General features: G+C 44.9%; 1 protein-coding gene across 1 annotated transcript; it reads left to right on the top strand.

Moving 5' to 3' along the window:
• The first annotated feature begins 902 nt into the window (after positions 1 to 902).
• LOC122942156 lies at positions 903 to 8,212 on the top strand. Its single transcript, XM_044299657.1, has 3 exons — positions 903 to 1,113; positions 1,302 to 7,927; positions 8,116 to 8,212. Exon 2 carries the CDS (start codon positions 1,671 to 1,673, stop codon positions 7,674 to 7,676), a length of 6,006 nt encoding a protein of 2,001 aa, XP_044155592.1. The 5' UTR covers positions 903 to 1,113; positions 1,302 to 1,670; the 3' UTR covers positions 7,677 to 7,927; positions 8,116 to 8,212.
• The last annotated feature ends 1,141 nt before the right edge of the window (positions 8,213 to 9,353 follow it).

The following is a 9,353-nucleotide window of genomic DNA, read 5'->3' as shown; positions in this document are numbered from 1 at the left end:
ATCTTTTCTGTGTTTTGGACCCACTCATGCTTCTGGCTTACAAATACTGATTAAATACTCATGCAAAATACTGTAAAAGAGGCTTGATGCTCAATTTACATCTGTTTTCACACATGAGATCGGCTACATCTACAACTGTTTGGTCGTCCATTTTTTCACCCTCACCTGTCTCTTGCGCATGTCTCCGACCTCTTGCGAGATGGGGGAAACACCTCTTATTGTCTGTCACTGTTTGTATAGATTAAATTAAATGATCTGGACTGACATTCTGCTGTTTGGCCACAAGATGCCGATGTTTCCAAAACACAGCTAACAGTCTGCATATATTTCCATATTCATGAGAGGTGGAGTTTCAGAGCCTGGAGAAGAAAAGAAAGCATCCATCTTAGAGGAAGCTGAGACTGAGGAACTGTGTGAGCAGAACATCCAGGTGTGCGAGCATCCCTCAGTGACCAGAGCTGCAGCTAAGTGAAGCTGATCCTGTTCAAAACCCTGATCCTGTCCAGAGGAACAAGGATTGATTCCAGTAATGCTGATGAGAGCTGAGGAGCAAAGTTACATACACTGCAGTACCGCATGCTATTTGGAGAGGCATTTGTTCTGTTCAGAGTCACCAGCAGATGCAAGGCAGACCCGGATCAGTAAGATCATGCACGCACCTCATTACAGTGTTGGCGCCTAGAGACTGAGACCAGGCCTGTATTTAGTTAGTTAGGGTCTCTGTTTGTGTCAGGCCACAAGTGTCACTACTGTTCATTGCAAGGACTCCATAACTTAAAGTGACATTTCACAGTGGAGAGCTGATAAAATTCCCACAAACTCAAACCAGCCTGGCGTTTTGCTCAAAAGGAATACTCAGAAGCTTGTGCTACAGTACAAGTTATGTTAGGGGGTGTGCTGCCTTTGCAATGTATATTACATGCTTGGCACTCAGTAGTGTCTGTTTCTTTAAGACCCTCCATTTTCTTGAAGCCTAGAGGCGGGTCTTCTCTGTACTCTCTAGGGCTTGCTGGGACATATCCTGTTCAGTCCAGCTCTGGCTACTATAGTGACCAGATCCACAGGACATCTTAAAGCTATTACAGATTGCAAACCTGACGAACACCAAAGCCTGTGAGTAAAGGGGTTTTGCTAGTTCAGCTTGTGTAGAGGGATGTTAGACATTGCAGATAGATAATGTGTGTTTCAGTGTAGTAAGCAAGCACATGTTAGTTAGGCCCTATCTTTTGTATTAGCTATGTATAATGTATGTTGCTTGAATTAGCCATGCTTATATTTCTCTTTTTATGTTTGTTTCACAGTTTTACCTCACATATCATCCCATATCATATCATATGAACATTATTGTACACATTCCTGTTCATTATATCTCAGTAAAGATTGCATCAGTTCAGCAAACCAGCGCATCTTTCATTGGGATTCGGTTTATACTTGATGTTAAGCTGTGTACCTGAAGCAACACGCAGCCGAGACATTATAGTAAAAAGGCTTTAAAACGTTGTCAGAAGCAGTTAAACAGCTTTAAATCGTCCTCCGCAGTAAAAGGACTAATAACTCCTTTCAGCCACGTGGAGTGAAACGAAAGTGAAACTAATTTCTCTCACTCACTACAACACTGATACTGCCTGTGTCCAGTCATCATCATTATCCACGCTGCCAGCTAAATCAAGATGCAGAACACAGGGAACAACACTCTGACAGTTAACCCTCAATGCTCCTATAAGGAAGATGACACACACAGCTTGCCAAGAATCAAGTCTAGATACACAACACTGTCCAGAGCATCCAGTCAAACAAATCTGACTTCAGCTAGCGCCGATTCAGCAAGATCTAAGCGTACTAGTTCTAGACGTTCAGGCATCACCAGTCTGTCATCGGCTAGCGACAAAGCGACTAGGGCAAGAGCAAAAGCAGAGGCAGCTTGCGCCATGGCTTCTTATGCGGAGCAGGAAGCTGAATTGATGAGAGAGCAAGCAAAAAGTGAATCTGAAGCACTTAAAAAGAAAGCAGAAGTGGAAGCATCTTTACACTTACTCAAACAGCAGAAAAACGCGGCAGCAGCCTTAGCCGAGGCAGAAGTTTTCACAAGGGCTGCTGAAGCTCAGTTCGATGGCATAGAAAACCAGACGTCATCCCACAGCGCAATCCAACGCACCCGTGAGTACGTACAGTCACAAGCAACCATGTACACCGACCAGCAGTCCAATGACGCACCTAGGCTTTCATTGACTCCACCAGCAATAAGCAACTTTGATACTACGCAACATTGCAAGACTAAATCAGAATCTCAGTGTGGGAAGTCAAGTGGTCGCATGCTTAGAGACCAATCTGCCAACCCTCCAAGAGTGCAAACGGATGCTCGCGTACTCCCTCCTCAAGCAAATACAAGTCTGGATTATAGCAGAAAGACTTACAACAGACGAGAACAACCACCTAAACAAAGTAGATTCAGACAAGCGCCTCATCAGCCTTACCAGCCGCAACCATACCCTGAGTTTACACGCGAGAAGCATTCGCCAGACGCAACAAGTGCTATAGAAGTGGCAAAATTCCTGATGCACCGTGAGATAGTGGGCGCTGGTCTCATGAAATTCGATGACCGTCCAGAAAACTACTGGGCCTGGAAATCATCTTTCCTGAGCGGTACCCAAAACTTAAACCTGACAGAGAAAGAAAAGCTTGACCAGCTTGTCAGATGGCTAGGTCCAGAGTCCACTGAGCAAGCCCAAAGGATCAGATCAGTACATGTTCATGACGCAGCAGCAGGACTTGCAATGGTGTGGCGGAGACTAGAACAATGCTATGGATCACCTGAAGTGATCGAGGATGCTCTTCTGAAAAGGATAGAAAACTATCCAAGAATAACAAATAAGGATTACCAAAAGCTGAGAGGTTTGGGAGACCTACTCTTAGAAATAGAAGCCGCTAAGTCTAGTGGATATCTGCCAGGTCTCTCATATCTGGATACAGCACGTGGAGTTGAGCCCATAATCGAGAAACTTCCTTACAACTTGCAAGAAAGGTGGGTAGCTCAAGCTTCAAGATACAAGAAAGATCATCATGTTGCATTTCCACCATTCGCCTTCTTCGCTGAATTCATAGAAGACCAAGCTGAAATACGCAATGACCCAAGCTTTGCTTTCCTGAACAAGAGAACGGCAAGCTTCCCAAAGGTAGAGCAGAAACCTCCAGGGCTTTACAAAGAACGCAGAGCAACAGTTTCTGTAAGGAAGACAGAAGTTCCGCCTGAATCTGCAGCTAATCAGGAAGACAACACAAGGAAGAAAGTTGAGGAGTCAGACAAAATATGTCCTATCCACAATAAGCCTCATCCACTAAGAAAATGTCACAGTTTCAGAAGTAAGACGTTAGAAGAGCGCAAAGCTTATCTTAAAGACAATCGCATTTGTTTCAGATGCTGCGCTTCAATTCAGCATCTTGCAAAAGACTGTACAAAAACAATACAATGTATTGCAGAGTGTAACAGTGACAAACACTTGTCAGCACTGCACCCGGGACCACCACCATGGAAACAAGAAGTTCAAGCAACTCAAGAAGATCATGGTGGGGAGCAAGGAGAGAGTGCAACGCCAGCAGTAACCTCAATGTGCACTGAGATCTGTACAGAGCAGGGCCGCTCAAGATCGTGCTCCAAGATATGCTTAGTCAAGGTGTATCCAGCAGGTTATAGAGAAAAAGCAATCAAGATGTACACAGTCATGGATGAACAGAGTAACAGATCTCTGGCAAAAACAGAATTCTTTGACCTCTTCGGTGACAAAGGAAGTCCAACTCCATACACCTTGAAGACTTGTTCTGGAGTTGTAGAGACAATAGGGAGAAGAGCTAATAACTACATCATCGAGTCATTAGATGGAAAGACAAAGGTGACTCTACCTACCCTCATAGAATGCGATGAGATACCAGACGACAGGTCAGAGATACCCACACCTGAAGTTGCTCGTCATCACCCTCATCTGGTGCGAATAGCAGACCAAATACCAGCACTAGATCCAGATGCTGCAATCACCCTTCTACTTGGGAGAGATATTCTCAGATTGCACAAAGTCAGAGAACAGTACAATGGGCCACACAATGCCCCATTTGCACAACGCCTTGATCTCGGATGGGTCATCGTTGGAGAAGTATGTCTAGACGGACTGCACAAACCATCAAAGGTAAATGTCTACAGAACACATCTGTTGCAGAATGGTCGTACATCTTGTCTTTGCCCATGTACCAACAGTCTACACATTAAAGAGAGATTAGATAATCCAACACATCATCGGAGTATCCAGAGGTGCATGGAAGACTTAGCCTCAACTGGAAATACAGATGAACTGGGTTGTAAGGTGTTTGAAAGAACACGAGACGACGACAAGCCAGCACCCTCGGTAGAAGATACCCTCTTCCTCGAGATCATGGACAGAGAAGTCTACAGAGACAAGTCAGGCAGCTGGGTAGCCCCTCTACCCTTCCGGTCACCACGCCATCGCCTTCCTGTCAACAAGGTACAAGCAGAGAAACGCTTCAGTTTGTTGCAGCGCACTCTACAAAGAAAGCCAAATATGAAGAAACACTTCCAAGCCTTCATGCAAAAGATTTTTGACAACGAGCATGCAGAAAGGGCACCACCACTACAAGAAGACCAAGAACACTGGTACTTACCAATATTTGGAGTGTATCATCCTCAAAAACCAGGTCAGATACGTGTAGTATTTGACTCTAGTGCGAAGCACGAAGGCATCTCATTAAATGACGTCCTTCTCAGCGGACCTGACCTGAACAACACACTCCTTGGAGTACTCATCAGGTTCAGAAAAGAACTCGTAGCAGTAACAGCAGATGTACAACAGATGTTCTACTGTTTCTTCGTTCGAGAAGATCACCGAGACTACTTAAGGTTCCTGTGGTATGCAGACAATGACTTTAACAAAGACATCATAGAGTATAGGATGAAGGTACATGTGTTTGGAAACAGCCCTTCCCCAGCTGTAGCTATCTACAACCTGAAACGAGCAGCACAGCAAGGTGAAAGACATGGTCAAGAAGCCAAACAGTTCGTCATGAAGAACTTCTACGTGGACGATGGACTTGCTTCTTTCTCCAGCAACGAAGAAGCTATTAACGTCCTGAAAAGTACAAAAGAAATGTTGGCAGAATCCAACATAAAATTGAACAAGGTAGCTTCCAACAGCTACAGAGTCATGGAAGCATTTCCAATGGAAGACCGTGCTAAAGACCTCAAAGACTTAGATCTAGGAACAGAATCACCACCCTTGCAAAGAAGTCTTGGGCTTAGTTGGGACTTAAAGACTGACAGTTTCACCTTCAGGGTCTCCAGAGAAGAGAAACCATTCACAAAAAGAGGTGTCCTATCTACAGTCAACAGTCTTTATGACCCCCTGGGATTCGTAGCACCCATCATCATGCAAGGCAAAGCTTTTTTGAGACAGATCACTACTGAGCAGGAACAAATTGACTGGGACGTACTTCTTCCTGACGAGAAGCGAATGCAGTGGAAGGTGTGGAAAGACTCATTGTTAGAGCTTGAACAACTCTACATTTCAAGACCGTACGTATTTGTTTCCTTGTCTGCTACAAAGAGGAGAGAATTATGCGTATTCTCTGACGCTTCCACTATGGCTATTGCAGCTGTAACTTACCTCAGGGTAATAGACACTGAGGGACAAAGCCATGTTGGGTTCATCATGGGAAAATCTAAACTAGCTCCCAGACCTGCTCACACTGTCCCACGTCTAGAACTTTGTGCTGCTGTCTTAGCGGTAGAGATGGCAGACATGATTACGACTGAACTGGACATTGAGGTCCATGCAGTGAACTTTTATACGGACAGCAAGATTGTGTTAGGATATATTCACAACACTTCAAAAAGATTTTACACATACGTGACCAACAGAGTGACACGTATCAGAAAGTCTACAAGTCCAGATCAGTGGCATCACATCAGCACAGACAAGAACCCAGCGGATCATGGGACAAGATTGGTGTCAGCCGCTGTACTCAAGCAAACTAACTGGTTCATAGGTCCATCGTTTCTTGGTAAGCCAGAAATCAAAGAGACTACTCAGGTAGAGACCTTTCAGCTCATAGAACCAAATCAAGACAAAGAGGTAAGACCTCAAGTTGCAGTTTGCAAGACTTTAGTTACCAGAGACAGTCTGGGCGCCCATAGATTTGAAAGGTTTTCCAGTTGGAAGTCGCTGACTCGTGCAATCGGAAAACTTATCTGTCTAGCCAGATACTCCTCCAGAGCTACTAATACTGATCAACGTAGCAACGACCATCTTGAACAAGCCAAGGTCGCGATCATCAAATGCGTCCAGCAGGAAGTCTTTAAAGAAGAAATTCAAAGCCTTCTGAAAAAGGAAGAGATTTCTCGACACAGTTCGCTCAAGAAGTTGAACCCTATCCTCGACGAAGACGGAGTACTAAGAATTGGAGGTCGTTTGTCGGCAGCGGATATGACTATCCAAGAGAGACATCCCTTCATCATACCTAAGAATCATCACATCGCTCTTCTTCTGGTAAGACACTATCACGAGCAAGTTGCACATCAAGGACGACACTTCACTGAAGGAGCAGTACGGTCAGCAGGATTGTGGATCATAGGAGGTAAGAGACTAGTCTCCAGCGTGATCAGCCAATGCGTTACCTGTAAGAAGATTAGAGGGAAACTTGAGGTTCAGAAGATGTCAAACTTACCTGCAGACAGACTTGCTTCAGATCCTCCGTTCACTCACGTAGGTCTAGACGTTTTTGGACCATGGAACATCTCTTCTTGCAAGACTAGAGGAGGCAGTGCCGAAAGTAAACGTTGGGCTGTTCTGTTCTCTTGCCTGAGTACTAGAGCAGTTCATATTGAAGTGATTGAATCTTTATCCACTTCAAGTTTCATCAATGCCTTGAGAAGATTCTTCTCTATCAGAAGACCAGCGAAATTGATTCGTTCAGACCGCGGCACAAACTTTATTGGGGCCTGCAAGGAGTTGAAAATCATCTCTACAGACTCTGAAACAGGTTCCTATCTTCAAGATCAAGGATGCACTTGGACTTTTAATCCTCCACACGCATCGCATATGGGAGGAGCATGGGAGAGGATGATTGGAGTAGCTCGTCGTATTCTGGATGCCATGCTCCTGAAGGTTGGGTCTACTCGCCTCACTCATGAAGCTTTGACTACACTAATGGCTGAAGTCGTGGCCATTATGAACGCCAGACCTTTGGTTCCAGTGTCTACAGATCCAGAGATGCCATCAGTCTTGACACCCGCAATGCTGCTGACCCAGAAGATGGAACCAGTGACAGCTCCCACTGGAGACTTTGACCTCAAGTACTTGTATACTAAGCAATGGAGACAAGTTCAAAGCCTTGCAGACATTTTCTGGAAGAGGTGGAGACAGGAATACCTGGTGACACTCCAGCCACGCAAGAAATGGCAAGATGACAAACCCAACTTACAAGTTGGAGACATTGTCTTATTAAAAGACACTCAGGCCCACAGGAATGAATGGCCTATTGGACTCATTGTGGGGACTGATCCTAGTGGTGATGCTAGAGTTAGAAAAGTTGAAGTTAGAATTGTTAGACAAGGCATTCCCAAGGTGTATGCTAGGCCAATTTCTGAAGTAGTTTTACTTCTGTCCAAAGGTTAGTGGCATAACCAATTGTACGCCAGGTGGGGAGTGTGCTGCCTTTGCAATGTATATTACATGCTTGGCACTCAGTAGTGTCTGTTTCTTTAAGACCCTCCATTTTCTTGAAGCCTAGAGGCGGGTCTTCTCTGTACTCTCTAGGGCTTGCTGGGACATATCCTGTTCAGTCCAGCTCTGGCTACTATAGTGACCAGATCCACAGGACATCTTAAAGCTATTACAGATTGCAAACCTGACGAACACCAAAGCCTGTGAGTAAAGGGGTTTTGCTAGTTCAGCTTGTGTAGAGGGATGTTAGACATTGCAGATAGATAATGTGTGTTTCAGTGTAGTAAGCAAGCACATGTTAGTTAGGCCCTATCTTTTGTATTAGCTATGTATAATGTATGTTGCTTGAATTAGCCATGCTTATATTTCTCTTTTTATGTTTGTTTCACAGTTTTACCTCACATATCATCCCATATCATATCATATGAACATTATTGTACACATTCCTGTTCATTATATCTCAGTAAAGATTGCATCAGTTCAGCAAACCAGCGCATCTTTCATTGGGATTCGGTTTATACTTGATGTTAAGCTGTGTACCTGAAGCAACACGCAGCCGAGACATTACAGGGGGAATACTGTAGAGCTTTGTAAGATTGTAAGCTGTTGTGCTGCACCGCAGACTAGCCCGTACTACACACCTATACAGTGGTTCTTGTTTTTTTTAGGGTAATAACAGGTAAGGTGTGGCAGTTTAGTAGTGCCCGCCAGTAGGTAAATTACTGCACTTACCTCCTGCATCCATCAGAGGGCGCCGTGCTGTGCAGCACAAGGGTCTCAGCCTTTGCGCTGGGTGTATGCAAATTTATTGTATATTCCCAGCATTTGTGGTTGTGTATATGGCCACAATTAAGTAAAATTCTGTTTTGGCATAAGCTGGTGTTGGGGTTGCTTTCCTCGTTCGTGAGTTCACTGAATCCTGGGGTGCCCACCCCGGTACATGGAATACACTCTCACAACCCGACTGTCATCATTGGTATGTAACCCCGGCAGAGAAAACAGGGACTCACAGCAGCAGACATTAGGGCTGATTTTTCTGAGGTGAAGTGGATTACAAATCCCAGGAGCACTTGCTCCTCCCTGCAGCCAACAGCAGGGGGACCAGGTGGAAATAGGAAAGAGGAGGAACAGCAGCCATCTTTGAGACAGCAAAATTGCCAGCAGATAGAGAGACTAAGGGATATTCACAGACAGAAGTGTGCCCTGTTTCTGTGCGGACATTACAGCACAGTCCTGACTGCTCCTGCGATTCCTGTATGAGAAGGGACAGCTCAGCTGCTGCATTACCCCTACAGCCAAGTCTGCATCCCAAGAGCATCTTGCCCCTGACTCCACTGCCATCCAAGCTTCTGAATGCTGCAGCTGGTTCCCAGCCAGGACAATCGTTAGTGCACCATTAGTGCTCCAACGTTTTCTGCAAACGGCCCCAATTTTCAGACTGGGTTAATTGCTAGACAGTAGGGTATAGTAAGCTGAGTGCTAGGAGTAGAAAGCTGGGAAGTGCATACTGTCTTTATCTTCCAAAGAAGAGTGTTTGTGATCACCATGGCTGCTTACTGTTACAGATAGCCTACCCCATTCACCAGGGTTTTTTCTTAGAAATGCAATTAGTGCTTTGTTCCTTTTATT

The sequence above is a fragment of the Bufo gargarizans genome, chromosome 6 (assembly GCF_014858855.1).
Source record: "Bufo gargarizans isolate SCDJY-AF-19 chromosome 6, ASM1485885v1, whole genome shotgun sequence".
NCBI lineage: Eukaryota > Metazoa > Chordata > Amphibia > Anura > Bufonidae > Bufo > Bufo gargarizans.
This window is presented reverse-complemented; position numbering and strand designations above follow the sequence as displayed.

What these genes read in the sequence shown, in the direction of transcription:
- LOC122942156 (XM_044299657.1), top strand. Translation starts at nt 1,671, where the DNA reads ATGCAGAACACAGGGAACAACACTCTGACAGTTAACCCTCAATGCTCC.